Source organism: Telmatherina bonti (genome assembly GCF_933228915.1).
Source record: "Telmatherina bonti genome assembly, chromosome: 7".
NCBI lineage: Eukaryota > Metazoa > Chordata > Actinopteri > Atheriniformes > Telmatherinidae > Telmatherina > Telmatherina bonti.
Window position 1 is genome coordinate 28,624,593 of NC_136625.1, and position 18,813 is coordinate 28,643,405.

Genomic DNA, 18,813 nt, shown 5'->3' on the forward strand with positions numbered 1-18,813 from the left:
TACTGATCTAACAATTTCAACAAGTTTTATTTTGATTTGGCACATTTTACCTCAATACAACTATAAATGTGTGGGTTTGAAACAAAGATCTAGCTTGTAGTGTAATGAAAAAAGTGTCACATTTTAACACTCAATACATTTATTTCTTTTAAAACATGTCCGAAGCATGTCATCAAACACATCTGCGCTGGCTTGACTAGTGTGGTATGGGTATCGGTTGTGGTATCGGTACACTTTTATTAATACCAAGTACGAGTACACACGCTTGGTATTTAGCCGATACTGATACTGATACTGATACTGATACTGGTATCTGGTATCTGGTATCGGTATCGGTGCATCCCTAGTTGCAGGCATTGTCCTGCTGACAGAAAGTTAACTGTATTTGGACGTCGTGAAGCTTGAAGTTGATGAACACCAAACAAATGTTTTATCTGCCCTTCACATCAAAACAAACAAAAAAGGTTGTTCCCAGTTACAGCTGCAAACAACAAAACTTTTGTTTTGCAAATGGCTGTTCACCTAAAACAGCCATAAATAAGCTACTTTTTTTAAATGATCTTTTTCACCCACCTTCTAGCGCTACTGGCTGCACTCATATTTATGTCTGGACTGTACAATGATCATTTTTTCTTTATCTTTTTAACTATAAAAGAAAACTGCGATTTAGTCTAAGATAGTGTGTAGGGACTGCATGCAGACTTGTAGTACTGTTCTGTGTTTCTCTATATCTCAGTATATTTCCCTATGCTGTACATCTCCTTCATGTGCACACAGTGATGGGTTCATGTGCCTGTGCAGTAGTTGCATGATCATGTGTGTGCTTTTTCTTACTGCACTGTGAACAGCAGGCCAGCTGACATCTCAGCGAGGATGCATTACCATATCACACTAGTGGCACGACTCTGTGTGTCTGCTGACAGCTACCTTTCTCCCTTGGGGTTGAATATAGCAAAGACACTGGGATCATCACCTGGACTGAATGCAAAACTGTCAGAGTCTACCAAGCTGGCATAGGGAGGGATTCAGGATCTAAATTAGAGCTCTCTTTGAGAACAGTGCCACTGTTGAATCAGCTTTAGCTTCAGCTTAAGCTCATCTAACGTAGTACTATAAACAATTACTCAAAATATTGCTTGACATGTGAACATTGCAAAAGAAACATGGGACCCCCACTAATTTTTATTAAAATAAAAAAATGAACAATGAACAATGAACTGACTGAGTACATGAAGTAATCTTATTGAGAATTCCCACATATTAATTACAGCTGCTTTCTAAAACCTTATCTGATTCTTCCTTTTCCAAGTTATTATTCTTTATAGTGTCTGTAAAGAAAACTATGAGCAAAAGTAAAGATCAATATAAACTTAAAGAAAGATAAAAAAAAAAGATAAAAAGTTCCTTAGTGCTCATTAGCATTGACCCTCCTCGTCTGTGGAAGTACGCAGCAGGGTACAAACACTATTTTTCCAAAGATATTCTCTTTTGGTGTTTTGATGATGGCGGTGGAGTGTACTTTCACAATCACTCTTAAATCTCCTTTAAGTGTTCATGTGGGCTGAGAACACTCACTACTTAAGCCGTAAAATATAAAACACATAATTTTCATTCCCGTCAAACCATTCAATGAACCCCCTCTGCTGTATAGATGTGGGGCACTAGCATCCTGGAAGAGACAATCACCATCATGAATGGGAAGGTTTTCACACATAGTACAAAAAGATGTCCTAATTTGACACCCGGATCAACTTTGAGTTAACTTTTGTTGATCTTTCTATCTCCAAGAACAAATGGACCCTCACAAATTCTGGAAAAATTACTTTTACTAAATAATAGTAACCAGCGCTCCTCAGTAAAGGGGTCATAAAGTCAGTTTCTTTAATTTGTCACCTGTACATTTTGTCTTATCTGGTCTTTTTTTTAGATTCTTTGCCCAAAATATCATTCTTACTGTCTCCTGTAGAAGTATCCTGCGTATCCAAGATGCCCGACTCCTGAAGCGACCTAATACACGAGTCCACCAGCTCCAGGCCTGTCGTCAGCTCCTCTTCTATGTCCTTCTGTCCATCTAAATGTGCATATAGAAACAAAAAGAAAACATGAATTAAAAAAAAAAAGACAGTTTATTGGCTAAACTAGATTTTTCCATATCTTTATACAATAGCATGAGTTTTCATTAAGACACCTTAGAGCTGTAAAGCTATGCTATCAATCTCAGTTTTTGCTGTTCTGTCCTCGTTCTCTGTGAACCCAAATTTATTTTTTAAGTTTTGGTGTGTGAAAACATCTTTCTTTTTAATTAAAGTACTTTTAAGTTTTTTAAGCCATTGGCAAGGGATGCTGCCCTGTTCTCTCATAATTCATGTCCTTTGGAGTTAATGGTGACAAATTCTTATTTGCCATTTAATTTGGATAAATGCCAAACAACCATTTCTTGTCGGAACAAAACATGTAAACATGTAGCTCACAAGTCTTGTAGCAGCTGAAAATTGTTAATTGAATGTTTAATATTTGAAACTGCATGTATACAAAGTAGGGCTGGGCGATATGACCTTTTAGTAATATCCCAATATCTTTATGGCATGTCACGATATACGATATATATCTCGATACTTACCTTAGCCTTGAATTAATGCTTTGGTGCATACAATCACATCAGTAAGATGATTTTGAGTCTACATTAAAACATAATTGTTCATACTGCATGAAGATATGCTGATTTTAAACATTCATGCCAAAAGGATGAAATCGTAACTAAGCAAATTGATCAAAACCGTATTTATTGAACAGTTAAAGCAGTGGCAGAAACATGTCATTTTAAATTTGTGGTACTACTGCCATTTGTGGCAACACTTTTGCGACATACTTTACATATGACAGTTGTTTGGTCAACATCCTCTCTCCGGTATCCAAACCACCGGCAGATGATGGATCCTGTACTATTTTTCTTTGGAACAAATTCTTCCTCCATTTTTTGTAACTTGCGCTGCTACTGCTACCGGAGTTCTCTGCTAGAAAAGCTGCTACACGCTGCCTATCATGATGTAGCACGTAGCTCACGTTATGCACGTAACTAGGTGCGCTTGCTTTAACTCTCTGTGCAAAGCGGTGCAGAGGGTCGAGGAGGAGGGAGAAAATACCGCCCACAGCTAAAAACTACTGTGTGACAACAGGATACTCGAAAATGACGAATATAGACATTTTCTATATCGCATAGGGGACTAGCCACGATATCTCGAGTATATTCGATATATCGCCCAGCCCTAATACAAAGCATACAAATGTCATACAGAGAAAATGTAGACAAAAGTGTATATCTTTACGAATGCCATAATAAATTGTGTAAAATGTACTCAACAGTACTGAGACAAATACACTCAGTATGTTTCCACCTTTACTTAAACCAGCTTACAAAGTAATAGGAAAGCTCCTAATTAAAATACAATTAGGCCACACTGTAAATACACTGAAATTCATTCAGATGCTGATTACTTAAGAAGTTTTTCATTTCTGCCATATACAAGGGTAAATTACACGGTCGAGATACAAATTTAACCAATAATCCAGCAACAAATCTTGAGGGATTGAGGTCTACCTCGCGCTAATATACAAGCTGTTTGTCTGTTAGACAGAGGCGGATAACGTGCCAGTGTCTTCCAGTTAGAGAGGGCTGCCAAGAAGGATAAAAGCTTACAAATGAGTCTTAGGAGCAACATTAATCTCTTACAGAGATGGAGAGAGAAACAGTAACAGTAGCAGCCTTTGTGAGAGGATTTAAGAGGCCTATTTTATTGACTTTGACCGATGCGGTTGCAGACTAATGATACCGATGCTGTTGGTAAAACATTTCGAGAGCACACTAATATTACTTCGAATTTACTCTCAACCAAGCACAATGGATGCCAAAAGTCAGTTTTATTGATATCAAAATCAATGGCTTTTTTTTTAAAAAAAGCAATTTGGTAGTGATGATGAGATCAAAAGATCTGATTGGAGGGTGGGGGGTAATCATGTTAAATAATTTTTTTTTTTTTTATCAGCCTGAGTGATGAAGCTGGAGCATAACAGTGCCAAAAGTGAAAAAAACACTGAAAGCCCATACCACTAAACACCACAAAACCGTTGAGTTTTGTTGTATTTGCCACCACTTTGTTGGCAGAGGTCATCAGCCCTGCACTCAAATAATCAATCTACCCTTAATATCCTATAGATCCCAAAATGACTCACAAAGAAGCAGAGAAAGTGACCTAAGTGCCAAGCATGGCTGGTGGATTTTCAACAAAAATGCTGTCAGAGAAGTTGTCAAGCCAGGAGAGGTGTTTTAATTTGACTTTCAAATGATCTAAAGACTCATTGATTCTTGTTGCCATTCACTGAAAGAAATCCCCATCTGGACAAATGCTGACAATGATTTGAAAATGTTTGACCTTTATTCAGCTTTTAGAAGGGGTGAAGAGTGAAAAGGGAATTTGAAGGAAAAAAAGAGCTTTTTGTGTGAATGAACCCATTTTACAAGAGTTTCAGGCTGGAGAGCAAGTCTTGCTTTAAACTCTTGCAGCAACCAAGGTCGTTTAAAAGGCTGCATTAGTTGAATGAAAAACAAAATCCAAATGGCTGCTAAGTTAACAAAAACAATCAGTAAATTGGAGGGTCAGAAAGAAAGCATTTCAGTATTAAAAAAAAAAACATTACCTTGGTTATTCCAGCGAAACTTCTCATCTGCTGAGCTGCAAGGGAGAAAAGACAGTAAAAGAAATTGCATATCAGTCAGAGCAAAAAATTTCATTTTTTCTTTTGCATTTACATGAAATTTAAATTTAACTATGTTTTCCCTGCTTGAGCATTGTTTGGATCACGTTGTAGCTTCTATCAGCCTCACAAACCTAAAACAACACTTAACTTTTCATCAAAATCCAAATAAAAATAATACAAGAGGAATATCACATACAAAGCAGATTTGTAGAATTGAAATTAATTGGAAATTAATTTCAGTTCAGGGTCAAAGGGGACATAAAGCCCATCACAGCAAATAGCTGGCGAGAGGTAGGGTACACCCTGAACTGGTTACCGGTCTATCACAGGGCCAACACAGAGGGACAAACAACCACTCATGCTCACAATGTTACCTGGGGGGATTTAATAGTGACCAATAAACCTAATGTGCATTTTAATGGGAGAAAGCCAGAGTACCCATATGCGGAGAGACCGTGGAAACTGCCCCTATTTGAAACAACACGGTGTACAATGGTACACACTTATGTTAATATAAGGTTATGCCATTTACAAATAATGTTACAACATGGTGTGTAAATCCTACAGCATCCAATCTCTTTCTGAGGAGCAAAAATCACAATTTTAGAAATATCCTGCAGCTTCCCTTGACTTCTGATGAATTTGACAGTAACATTGCCATGAAACATGTTCCATTTCCAAATTTGCCAATAGCAATAGATGACCAGCTATTTTTGGGTGATGAATTTAAATTAAGTGTTGATGGTTTAATATGCTTCAAATGTTATTTAACTGCAATGACAAACATATACAGCACTTTTTAAATGGGGTGGAGGCTTTTTGTAATGTAAATGAAGCCTCTCTCAGTATGTGAACAATACTGGGAAATTGAAATGGAATGTGATTAGCCAGGCTATTGACAGCTTAGAGCTCTATAAAGTCAAAGGATGGCTAGCTTGGCTCTATCTTATTGTAGAAATGAAACAAATATGCAGCATTTTGTAATGAGATTGTTATTCCATTTTGAAAAAAAGGTATGCAAGCCATATAATCTGAAATTGAATGTCATAAGCATGGCTATTGAGGCTAAAGAAGACCTAGCTTGATTCCATTTTAAGCAAACTATAATACATAGTGAAATTGTTTTTAAAGAGAACGTTGACACATCTTGAAATAAATAATAAATCTGATGCCACTATCATATACATGAGTGATATATGAAATTTAAAATGGACTTTGCTTGATTATACTATTGATCAATTAGTGTCTTGTAGATGCTAAAAGGCAGCTTGCTTAGCTTTCTCTTAAGTTGAAAAATATGGAGAGCTATTGGCAAATCTCAAACACTGGCTCAGTGTATCTTCTTTGTATAACAAAAATCAAAATGGTTAACTTTGTTAGTAAAATTTATCCATTGGCAATTCAGTATTGAGGTTAACAGTCTGTAAATGAAACTTTTCTGATTAGCATGCACACAAAAATGCTAACAATTCACAAAAAAAAACATTCTCCATTTGTCAGGTATATTACAAAATCACACCATGTCCACACACAAGCAAACACACAAGCTTAGGAAAAGAGGCTGAGACTGAACTTCAGTGTATTTGAAGATGGTGTGTGTTCAAACAAACACTTTGGGCTGGAAAAGGAGGACTGTTATCATTCAGGTAGCACTGGTAACAGCCAATGTTTTCCCAGAGATAGAAATGCTTGTCCTCTGCATTTGCCGATGTCAAAATGTTGCCTCGCTGCTTTTAAAAAAGCCTGAGTGGAGGTGAATGTGTGGTATTTACCAGTAGCCAGTGTTTGAACAAGTTCACACTAAATACAACCTGAGTGTTCTCATAGAAACCCTGCTACAAACTGTGAGGCAGAGGGCCAGGAGTTATTAGCATCAAATGGGTTACATGTACCCATTTGATGAAGGTGGGAATAAAACAGTCAAGAGCCTGTTGGAATTCCACGGGCAATTTCTGCCACATTATCTCAAGGAGCAGCAAGAAACCAACTGAGCTACAGATAAATAAATAAAAAGAAATAAAAAAAATGGAAGATGGAGAAGAATTAGGGTTCAGAAATTAGCAGCAGGGTAATCTGTGCCCTGCTGTGGATCTGCATGATTAAATAGTTTGTATATCATAAATGTTAATAATTCCACGTTTTACTGACTTATTAAACAACAGTTTTAGGTTCAGTTGTGTAAGGTGTTTTCTGCAAAAGAGTTATCATTAATATTAACCCCACAGCAATGTGTCAAATTGTTGCAGGTCAACCATGAACATCAATACTGGGCCTTGCAGTGATTTTTGCCTCTCTATAGGGTCTAGAGCAGTCATCTAATAGTCCACTTATTTGTGTAGGAAGCAATGTAAAAAGGCTTGGAGTTGCTCTCATGCACACTCTGTGGGTTTTACTGAGATGGATGCCACTCTGTGGGCCCAAATTAAGCGAGCATATGGATCATCCGAAAGGAGGAAGCCTGGAAATTGTTTTAGCCAAAGGACAGATCCTGCCACCTTATAAATAATAGCCAATCTGCTCACTCCTGGTGACCAGATATATCTAATCAGCATTTACTTTGTGAAACAGCTCATTGACCTATTGGCTCAGGAAACAAAGAGTTAGAGGGTCTTTTCCTCACTGAATCTCTTTGGTGCATCAATGGAATCTGACAGTATAATTAGTGAAACAACCGAGGACTAATTGACAGTGTGATCAGTTCTCCTGCCGCAGGTCAAGCCACAGTATAGTACTTCATTACAGCTAATGATATAATGCTGTGTGGGTGCAAGAGTGAGCGGGGCTTAGTTTTTCCACATGTCTGAATGTGCTAAACTTAAAGATTAGTTATAAATACAGTGTATTTTCAGTTCAGCAGAGGCACACACAAAAACCACAACAGCAATGACAAAAATTAATTTATTCTGGCTTTTTTTTTGCTTCTTTACACAAAACACCAAAATATTAGATAATCCAAACCAATATAATCCACAGTAAAAAGGACAATGTACTGAAAAAGAGCTCAGCAACAATACCGGATTATCTCAAAAATGCCTCTGGCTGTTTTTTGGAGGCTGGAACGAGTGACCTTGTAAAATTAGGATGATAACACTGGACAAACCTCCCCTTGAGTGTGAAAGTTAAACTGAGTGAAAGTCCATCCTTGTTTCCAACAAGCTTGATTAAAAACTAATTAGATTAATTAGAGGTGATTTAAAACTCTAGTTTTTCCCTACACAAGACAACAACAGCTCATAATATTGATAATTCATACTGAGCTGTAACACACAGCTAGTTAGTTTGCAGAATCTGAAAGCAGAAAAAAAAGTGTTGCCACCAATGTCTCCATTCTTTAACTGCATCAGTCGATCTTGACCATGCATCCACAGAAGTAAGAACATGAAACCAGGTCGTGCATATAGAGTGGGAGAATCTAAAAGGAACCCCAACACTTTCCATGCTATGGAAAACTAACCAACTGCTGCAAATAAGATTTTATTGCCTCGGTGTTTTGAGCCCTGGTGTTGATTAATCATCCAGATGTTGTAAAGCACTAATCTAACTCCAGATGCACAAGGGATGCATCAAATGTGGCCTCTGGTGTCAAATTTCTGGGCTCATCCAAAATAACATTTCCTCTAATGTACTTTAAAACTATAAGAGCATAATCAAAACAACACGGGGATGCGTATATTAAAGGCTGGTGGAGACACTAAAGTAATCTGAACATCGGCAGAAGGCTCACACATTATATGAATTACAGATCTATTCCAGTAAGCGGCTTCAAAATTTTCCAAAATGATATTATATCTTGACATTTTTAACCAAAATCACAACAAAAAGATCATTTTTAAAGGACTATGGAAGATAATACCACTTCATAATAAATTGCACCCATTATCCTTGACTTGTCCTATACAGCTGCCAACTTTAGACCATCACATGAAACTTTACAACAAGAGGAAACGCACATGTTCACATAAAGGGGAATTGTGGGCTATAACTCAACTTGAACAAATAGCAAATAAGGTAAAAGCTCTCTCTGACGGCGCTCGTAACTCTTAGTTCCGAGCTCCACTTGATATTTTTAGTTGGATGAATCGGCAGATAAAGATGCTCTGTAATTTTAAATAATGATAAGCTTTTCTTTGAACACTTCAACCTCATATTTTCAGTTGCATATTTTGGCTATTTGGTGCTATTCCAGGAGAGAGCAGAAGAGACAGAAAAGGAGATAGAGAGATATAGAGAGTAAGAATGTGTGTGTGTGTGAGGGAGAAGGAGATAGAAAGGTGATGTTACAAATTAAGCCACTACTCTCTTACCACCTTATATCCCTGGACTGCCTGGACTGGAGCATCAAAGGACGAGAAAATGGAAAGATAAGAAGATGAAAGTGAGAAAAGATGGACAGAGAAAAGAAATATAATGCAGAAACAGCCACAGACAGGATAAAAGAGACACACGGAGCAAGAGGATGATATGGGTAATGTGATACAATACAATGAGAGAGAAAACAAAAGGTAAGCATAGCAGAGTGAGAGAATATGATGGACAGAAAGAAAGAAAGAGAAGAGAGCTGTGCTCAATCCAATGAAAGGGGCTTAAAAGAGCAAATGCCAGAGAAAGCACTGAAAATCCTGTAATTTTATCCAACCAATAAACACATTCTAAACCCGTCCATATAATCCATCCATTTCAATGCCTTGCATATTATCTATTATCTGCGCTGACCACAATGGCTGGGACTCGTGTAGACAGAGCAGTTAATAATAGAGCCACCCATAAAAGTCTTGAAAAGTATTAGAGAGTAGCTCAGCTTCAGTCAACACTCATTTTGATTCAAAAGCTAAGGCATTGCAAAGCTAAAACAAACCGTAAAGCTTTTCATAGAAAAAAAAAGAAAAGGTTGACTTTGGCAAATGAATTATTTTTTCAATAGCTCAAATTGACATAAATAATTGCCTGTCAATCGCGGTAATCATAGTCCGCTTCATCTCACGCTGTTTGACTACCGTTGCTACCCTTTAGAAAAGCTTACAGCATCTCAATAAAGTCTGAATTAGCATCAGAATGTGGCCATTTAAAGTGCAGACTTGTGGGTTTTTTTTTTGTTTCTAAAAGCCTTGTCAATGTTCATTCTCATCACTCCTTCGGCCATCAGTCTCCACTGCTTTACACATAATCATGAAATTTTGGCAGTGACATCTCCCACTTCTGCCAGAAAACACAGTGATGCTAATATTGATTTGCTCTGCAAAAGGAAGTAGGTGGTCTGGTCGCAGTAGTGCTGTGTACTTCAGGCTAATATGGTGTAAAACCTCCTGTATCACCATGAAAGACTAGATTAATGAAGAAATGACACGGTTATAGACCCGCCTCTGGCTGAACATTGTGATTTGTGTAAGAATTATTCTCACTCACCTAATTTCTTGTGGGAAAAAATGTTAAAACATACAACAATAACAATAACAAAATGAATAAATAAATAACTACAGAACTGGAACAATCATTGCATTTCACATAATACTCTAATGAGATGGTGAAACCACTTAGTACCATAAACTGGAATGTGAGTCACAGTAGAGTCTAGTCTAGATGAACAGGGAGAAGAAGAAAAAGAAAAAATCCAGTAATCATTGCATCACTACACGATCCAATAATGATGGGAGGTCTGGCTCATTTAAAACATTAAGTTCTTTTGGCTCAGCGCTCTTTAGAAAAACGGCTCTAACGGTGTCCAAATGTCTTTCCATATATCAAATGAACAGATTTTTCCTCTTACAAATTCTACACTCAGCTTCAGTTTACACTGTTATTGAGATGCAGCCAGTTGCTACTTAGTTATTGGTTTTAGCTCATTTTGTCCCTTTTTGCATGTGATATGCAATACAAAGAAGAAATTCCAGCTCAGGAGTTCGTTTAAAGCAGACCAAACAGCAGAAGTGTGGAGACCCCCTGAGTCTGCAGCTTTTCTCAGGGCTGTAAGGCACTTTCTGTGCTTCCTTTAACTTCATTGACTGTGGATGTCAGAATTACAAAAACTTAAGAAAGTGGTTTTAAATGTCAGTATCAGTTAATTTACATGTTATTTAAATCTTTGGAAAAAACCCAGAAGCTATGTCAACATTATTCAATGACATTAAGCTTTTATAGGGTTATTTCTACATGTGTATACAGTTTTGTACAAAATCAAAGTACAAATTTTTCTGTTGTCCTTGAAGTTTCTTGTCTTACCCATTTAAAACACAATTTCTTTTGAAATCTAAACTAATGTGAAACAAACATGTCGCAGTCCACTTGTTTTTGAGATTGTTCATACAATTTTACAATTAAATGGTCACAAAATGTGAAGCATTTTTAGGCAAAAATGTCCAGTAAATACCTTTTTTCCAACCACCTTACAGTGTCATGCTATGTGTTGCAGCATACATGACATTACTGGCAATTATCGTAGCTATCGTATCGTAACTGTTAGTCACCTTCATAGTGTTGTCCAATATCAATTACCTTCTGCATTACAAACCTGAAATTACCCATTATTCAACAAGCAATGACTCAATTGGTGAATTTCCATGCGCATGCTATTATGCGATATTACATTTTTACAATAACACAGATAAGCTGAAATCCTGTTTATGAGAAACCTGAATATGATAGCTAAGTAGCTGATAACAGCATCAATCCTGCAACATGAAAACCATCATTATGGGTTGCTATAGTAATAGCCAGGGTATTCTGCTGCTGCATGGAGGACAAACATAAACAGGATACAATCCAAAATCTGACCTTGATAAGGCAAGGACGTGATGTTATACTTGAGATGAATACAAGCTTCAGAAAGCACTGTGTAAATGTCACTTTTTTTTCAGCAAAACAAAAACTCAGCAATACTCTACTATAACACAACACTGAAGAGCAAGGAACTTCAAACAATTCCATTATTTACTTGCAGTAATAATTCATAAAAGGGATCTATCTATCTATCTATCTATCTATCTATCTATCTATCTATCTATCTATCTATCTATCTATCTATCTATCTATCTATCAATAGCATTTTTGCCACAGGAATTCTTTTTTCTGAAAGAAAATTGAGCAACTTAGGCCCATACTATATTCTATTCTATACATAGGTAAATACTGTAGTAATGTGTAAAGCTTTAGATCACTGTCTTTGCCAATAAGTAGTTGATATAAAGGGCCCAAATTGGAAATGAACCTCTTCAAACTCAGGTAGAGCTACCAGTTCAGATTATGACTGTAATATTGAGAAGAACTCTCACAGCATCTTCATTATTGTCACTTGATAGATCATTATGACAATATAGACTGGAGGCTCCTCCACATTCAGTCCTCTGTATCACTGTTTCTACCACATGAAAAAAGAGTAGATGGATAACAGCATCCTGTGGTGGTACACGTCTTTAGATAGATGCAATTGATTATCTTAGTGGGGTTGTGTCATGATGACAATGTTGCCAAGCAACTGCTTGCTGCTTCAAAGCACCTCTGAAAAGATCAAACAATGCAGCAAGACCCCTGTTTAGTGCAAAACATAAGTAATTTTACATGAGAGGTTGAGTCAAATCAGTGGTTACAATGTGAGCTTTGACCTTTGAGGTATAAATGACTACATGTGTAGCATGATATTTAGTATGAACCCTGCTGGCTACTTCTAACAAGACAATATCAGGCATTTCATATACTATTAGCAAACAGGGCTAAACACACAGTCATTTTGAGGATGAAGATATATGGTCATCTTTAACACAAATTCCCAGTTGCTATGGGATGCAACCATACAGTGCATCATACAGCAGTGTGTGTGTGGGAAGGGGTGAGGGGGTGGTGTACAGACACAGCCCACACCGCTCTATTGTACACCTTTAATTACAGCATGAGCAGGAAGATGGAGGATCCCGGTGCGCTCTGTAACTACATGCTTTATCTAACCTGGTCACAAGTTTTCCCTAATTATGCATTATGTTGGAACAACAGCAAACTGTTGCTGCTTTGTCCAAGTACTATCTAACTCAGCTGCATCTCATTTCTCAAGGGAGCGCTGCAATGAAGGGGTTGAAAATGTCAAAGGCCTCAGGAGAATGCAGAATAATATGACTCAGAGAGGCTATGTGGTACATAATGCATGGCACAATGACATAATGAGATGGTAGGAAATTTTTCAACCCGAGGTCTAAGTCCTCGTGCAATTTGGAGTCAATTCTTTAAGGGGAGGGGGGCTTTCAGCAATACAGTGAATAGTAGGAGTGCTGATGAGCATACACTGGAAATATTATATTAAAAGTACATCCCCCCCTTTGTCTTTAGAGAGCTCTAAAGTCCTATTTGGCTTTTCATTTAGCTGTGCAGATGGCAAAACCAGATTGAAACACTGAAGTAGTATCAGGTGTAAGTATTTAATCAACTTCAACAGTTGGCATTATAACAAAATTGAAAGGGCTTCCAATAACTGATACTGAATAGGTATTGCAATTTGCATCCATAACTAAAATTAAATTTCTACTGATTCAGCTATTATTAAAAGCAGCTATATATCAAGACAATATTGATAAATGCTGGCATTTCAATTATGAAAGTCAACCTTAATACTATATTACTTTAATCAAGGTTAATATTAAGATATGTAATCTTTTAAACATGCAATTAAACATCTAATTAAAGGACAGTTTAAGAGAGCAGGTAGAAGAGGTTTGTTGAGGGGTTGTTTTTAGAGATGAGTGCAACCCCCAGAGGATAAAAGAAATTCTTGAAGAAAGAAAACTATGCCTGTCCAGTTTGGACTAAGATTTCAGTGTACATGTGGATAGAAGTACCAAATGACTTTCTCAATAGGAATCCAGATAAAAAAAAAGAGGGATGTAGAGGAAAAAAGTCTGTCAATCATGAGGACGCTGGTTCTGAAGTGAAAAGATTACAAAGTTTATTGAACGGTTTTAAATGGACAGTGGTACACATTTGAATCCACAGAGAGTAAGTTCAGAGATGCTGAAAGGGCTGAGATATGAAGATGCTCTAAGTTCAGAACTAACCATCCTTTTTACCCTTGCATAAGGGCATCAATTACCTCCCCTAAATTTATGTTAATCTAAAGAATGGTTTGTTGTTATCTAAGAGTAATGGTCAGACGGCCACCAAACTGCAATGGCCTCATGGCATCCGAGTCCGCAGCCATAAATCCGTCAAGTGTTTTGGTGAATCAGACCACAGAGTGCAGACAACTCAAGGCCCTAGAATTTGGTATGTCTGTAAAGACACTGAGCAGACACTGTAACTAGACTTAAGTTCATGGGTACAGCATAATCATTTCATGAAGACTATCTGACTGAATTTAGGCAGCTGATTGCAGTTAGTGGCTACGGTTACATGATGTTTTTAAATTCGAAATTAAATAATTTGGAATTCACGTATTCTCCTATGAGTTTACATGAAAATAATCATTTTGAATGAGGGTTTACATGAAACACGTCCTCATTTAATTCCTTTTTAGAGCAGCGGGTTGGAAAGGGTTCTGATTGGACAGAGGGTGCACATGACATATGACGTATACCAGAAATAAACAAAGTTTGTTTCCTGCTTCTCGTCCTTTTGTCAGGGGGTGTGGGTTCTTTGGGACATTTTTCAGGTTCCACCAGAGGAAGCCAGAGGAACCATTTTCTGGAGGGTGTTTTCACCACAGGTGTGCAGACCTGCACATGTGTGGGGAATTAGAGATCATCTACCAGCACTATATCTGCAGCTGATTGCCAGTCCTTCGTCGCTTGAGCGTTGAGCCTCTGTGGTAAAACCTAAGCCCTCCAGCGAATTCCTGTATCCTCTAACCTTTGAGAAACTTTACAAATTCTTGTTTTTTCCCAGAGACACTCCTTTGTGGACTCTCCCGAGCTACCTGTGATTTCCCTCCCAGCAGCCAATCATCTCCAGCAACCACTCCCTACCAATAACCTGGCATTCTCTCCACTGGCTATCCTCCGGATCCGATCAGCTTGTCGCTGCCTATCCGCCCTCCACCGAAAGGACCCTCACTGGCACCCACTGCCAACATCCATCCTCTCGGACCTCCTGACACCACCCGAATTCACGGCAACTCCGAAACAAAAAACCCCGCCTTCAGGTCTTTCCGGAACCATCCCCTCAGTTCACCAAATAAACTATTTTCACATTCTCCAGATTGCTTGATCGTGCATGTGGGTCCAACATCTTCACACCATGACACCTTTCAGTTGTAACTTGTAAAAACTACATAATACGTACAAGTTTCGTCACTATTTTTATTATAATTTTGCCTATTTTTACTACTTCACTTTTTGCAGGAACTAAGAAGAAGAAAGATAGGCCACCATACACAGGAGGCAAAACACGTCCCACGTCATCGGGACAGGACAAGGTAACAAGCATGTGCATGCCAGAATTAACTTAGAGTGGAATTGAGGTTTACATGGCAGAGGAATTAAATAGTTCAGAATTAAAATGCGAATAAACCAGCATCGGAATTAAGTTTAATTGCGAATAGAAATTTGTATTCGGAATTAAGTGTTTACATGGTCGTTTTTCATCAGTTTAAAGCTGAATCAATTTTTATCCGGGATTAAACAGGAGTTAAAACTCCCATGCAAACGTAGCAAATGTCCCTCTACAAGTGAGTATTAGTTTTTTTACTTTGAATAATGAAGCCGTAATTTTTCATTGGAGTTCGATGAGTAGTGGTCTTGCTGAGCACTCTTTAAAAAGCAAAGCAGTGCTTGAAAAGAGATATAACTCATTTGCTACATTTATAACCTTCCTTGTTTAAAACGTTGCAATGGGAATTTTGATGTAGATTTACTGTGCTGGTTATTGGTTGGGATCAACAACAATGCAGTTGGTCTACAGGTTGGCTCATGATGGTCATAGTACTCACCAAAAGTCCCAATTTTTGGACCATATTTCAGTAGTGAATCATCAGCTTTTGTTATCTGATTCACTAGTCTCATTGTGTTGTATATGGCCACAGGAGGATGTTATTTTCAGCTAAAAGCTCATAGAAATCCACTGAATATTACCTGCTCAGTGGCAAACTGCAGGCATAGTTAGCTGTGAGCTGGTGAACACAGAGGAGCATTTAGCTGCTAATGAGACAGACTCTCAGCAGTTGGTGGAGATCAAAAACAGAGCTAACAGAATGATTACTGGACTTGCAGTTGCCAGTTGGACAGATCTCTGAATGAATAATAATGTTGTCTGCTACTGTATGTGTTAATAGGCAATTATTTGCCAGCAAGTCCAACATATTATCTGTACACATGTTAGAGATGGTTTCCTTTCTACAAAAGAGACCAGAAACATTGGTTAATGTTTTACCAGAAGGTTTAAGTTGCGTGAAGTGCAACAATATCATAATTACCCAGAAGGCAGATTAGAAAAGAAACAAAACCATCATGAAATAATCTTTGTTATGGTTATATTTTGCTCCAACTCATTGCTGTTTTATGCCAGTCTGCTATTCTTAGACAAGTCGGAGAGTCACATGACATGGACATGCAATTATGCTTTCGCATTAATGTCGCCAAGTCCTTAGCTTATATTTTAGAGCCAATGCATTCTCAATGGGGTAGAAGAAATCAAATTAAATCAAATTTTATTTCTAAAGTGTTTCTCATGCAAAAAGCAACACAGAATACTTCACAAAACAAAAAATACTTAAGTATATTTAACAAAATTCAAGACTTTACACAACTGGGTATATTAGCAATTGAAAACACCCACCTCATTATAGTGTCTTTCACACACAATTACACATGTACAAACACACCCACACACAAACAAAATGCACCTGCAGTAATCCTACCCCATTTTGAACAAGCATTCATGCAGGTATAAAATTATCAATAGAAATAAAAATCTAGCTTGATGCTGGTGTGGGGAAATTATGTATTGGAGACCAATTCACATTGGAAGTCAGCCCACCCATGACCACACAGGGCTTCACCACAGGAACAATCCAGATCAGGTCAAGACTGGTTTATACTCATGCGTTGTCTACGTCAGGTTGGTTACGTCATAACAGCTGTAGGATCTGTGTAGGTCTGCAAAGGCTTGATGGATACCTCTTTGAAACTGCTGTACAGTTTGAAAACAGTTTGAAACTGAAACTGTATTCAAATGATACCTTACTATTGGTCAGAGTGTGATTTCGTGTTTCAGGATGTTTGGGTCTTGTGGCTGAATACATACCGGTAGACATCTATGTGTATGGATAAATGTATGTATATAAGTCTGTAGCTGAATGAACACCATTGTTCTAAAACAGGAAATACTTGCCAGAACTAAAGCAAACCATAAAAAAAAAAAAAAAAAAAAAAAAAAAACAGTTAATACCAGCTCAACTGCCATCTGCAGACCCTACGCTCAAGCATAAACACACACTTGTTCTGTGTCGGCTATGTGGGCCCAACCTGAGACAGATACTACGAGAATATAAACTGGACTATAGGTTGAAGACCACATCATAGCCATAGGGCTGCACTGCAGGACCTCCAGCCACACAGACAAAGGCAACTACCATGGCAACAGCCCTGCAAACCAAGCAGGTGAAGCCACCTGTGTGGAAAATCCACAAGAGAAAACCACTAAAAAAGTGAAAACAGGAACAAATAAACTTAAAAAAAAGAGAGAACATAAAAACGTGACACCAAAAATAAAGATAAGGAGTTATATTAACTTAAACAGTAAGGATCTCGATAATTCGAGCCTCAGCTGGGGGGAGGTTCAAACACTGGCCTTTTTTGTGTCATGCTTTCCCCGTGTATGTGTCGGTTGTCTCTGGGTATTCTGGTTTCCTCCCACCGTCCAAAAGACATGCATGTTCGGTTAATTGGCCACTCTAAATTGTTGCTGTGAGTGTGTGGGTGTGTGTGGTTGTCTGTCTCTCTGTGTGGCCTTGTGATGGACTGATGACCTGTCCAGGGTGTACCTTGCCTCTCGCCCAACGATTGCTGGGATGGGCTCCAGCTTCCTGCAAGCCTGAATTGGACTAAGTGGTTAAAAAAAATGGATATGGATACATTAAATGAAATTAAATGTTAGGTTTTCAGTTCCCTTAAATAACCAGCAACAGTCTCTGCAGCCCTGAGGTTTTTTCGCAGGTCGTTTCACAGACAAGGTAACAAAGGAACGATGGAATGGGACCTCACTGAAGGTTTTAGTCAAAAAGGCAGAAAACAGCAGTAAACCCAGTTTTACATAGCAACAAATACAATAAAATACTGCATGCCAGCAGTGCTGCATCAGATTTTTATCACCAAAGCAGAACTGTGTCTGGTTACAACTGATAATATTTTTCCAGTAAAATCTTCCCCTTTTTTAACAAAACATGCTCAGCGTGTGCTGCCAAACTCAAGCCAGGACAGTGAAGGTGAAGGGAGATATCAATCTTGTCTGGTTCAGATGCACAGGCATTGAGGTAAGATGGAGTGCAGCTTTATTTTCCTCCTGACAGCCAAGCGAAGAGCGAGAGAAACATGAGACTCTTCGAAGCAAGTGATTAAAGCGCAGCAGGATGAGGCACAGCTCGCCATTCCTGAAACCCCGTCCACATGCCCCAAACAAATGGCCAAGAAGAGAGAAAGAGAGAGAAGTTAGCAGAAGTCTCTTGTGACCCACTAAATTGGTCAAATTGACTCCCAACTCTGCCAGCATGGGAGGCAGCCATTTTGACTTGGGGCCAGAAGTTAAATGACTGGTGAGGATGAAGACATGTTGGTTCTCAGTGTGAAACCTGCCAGTATTTCCAGAACCACTCTATGGCTTGCCCAGAGACAGGACACATCACAGGAGATATCAGTGTATGCATTTTTCTGGGCAAATCATCCCAAGTCACCATTACACCACTAATGGAATCATTTTTTGGCAAACATTTTACAAGGGAACGTTTATTCATTCATTCATTCATTCTCCAAGCTGTCTAGTCAGATTAAGGATCCCAGGGAAGCAAGAAACACCTGGACATGTCGCCAGTCCATCGCAGGGCTCACAAGGGAACAACTGTGATATATCTGTTTCTTAGTACCACTGGAGCAT

At 38.2% G+C, this 18,813-nt stretch overlaps 1 protein-coding gene across 2 annotated transcripts in view; it reads right to left on the reverse strand.

The window, feature by feature from the left end:
- Positions 1 to 18,813, reverse strand: part of ctnnd2b (catenin (cadherin-associated protein), delta 2b) — a gene marked incomplete at both ends in the record, with an annotated part of 131,940 nt that overhangs the window by 74,646 nt on the left and 38,481 nt on the right. For both annotated transcript variants that reach the window (XM_079243242.1, XM_079243241.1), the window contains 2 exons: positions 1,955 to 2,071; positions 4,696 to 4,730. In XM_079243242.1, coding sequence (XP_079099368.1) covers positions 1,955 to 2,071; positions 4,696 to 4,730 — 152 coding nt within the window. The remainder of the gene's footprint in view (positions 1 to 1,954; positions 2,072 to 4,695; positions 4,731 to 18,813) is intronic.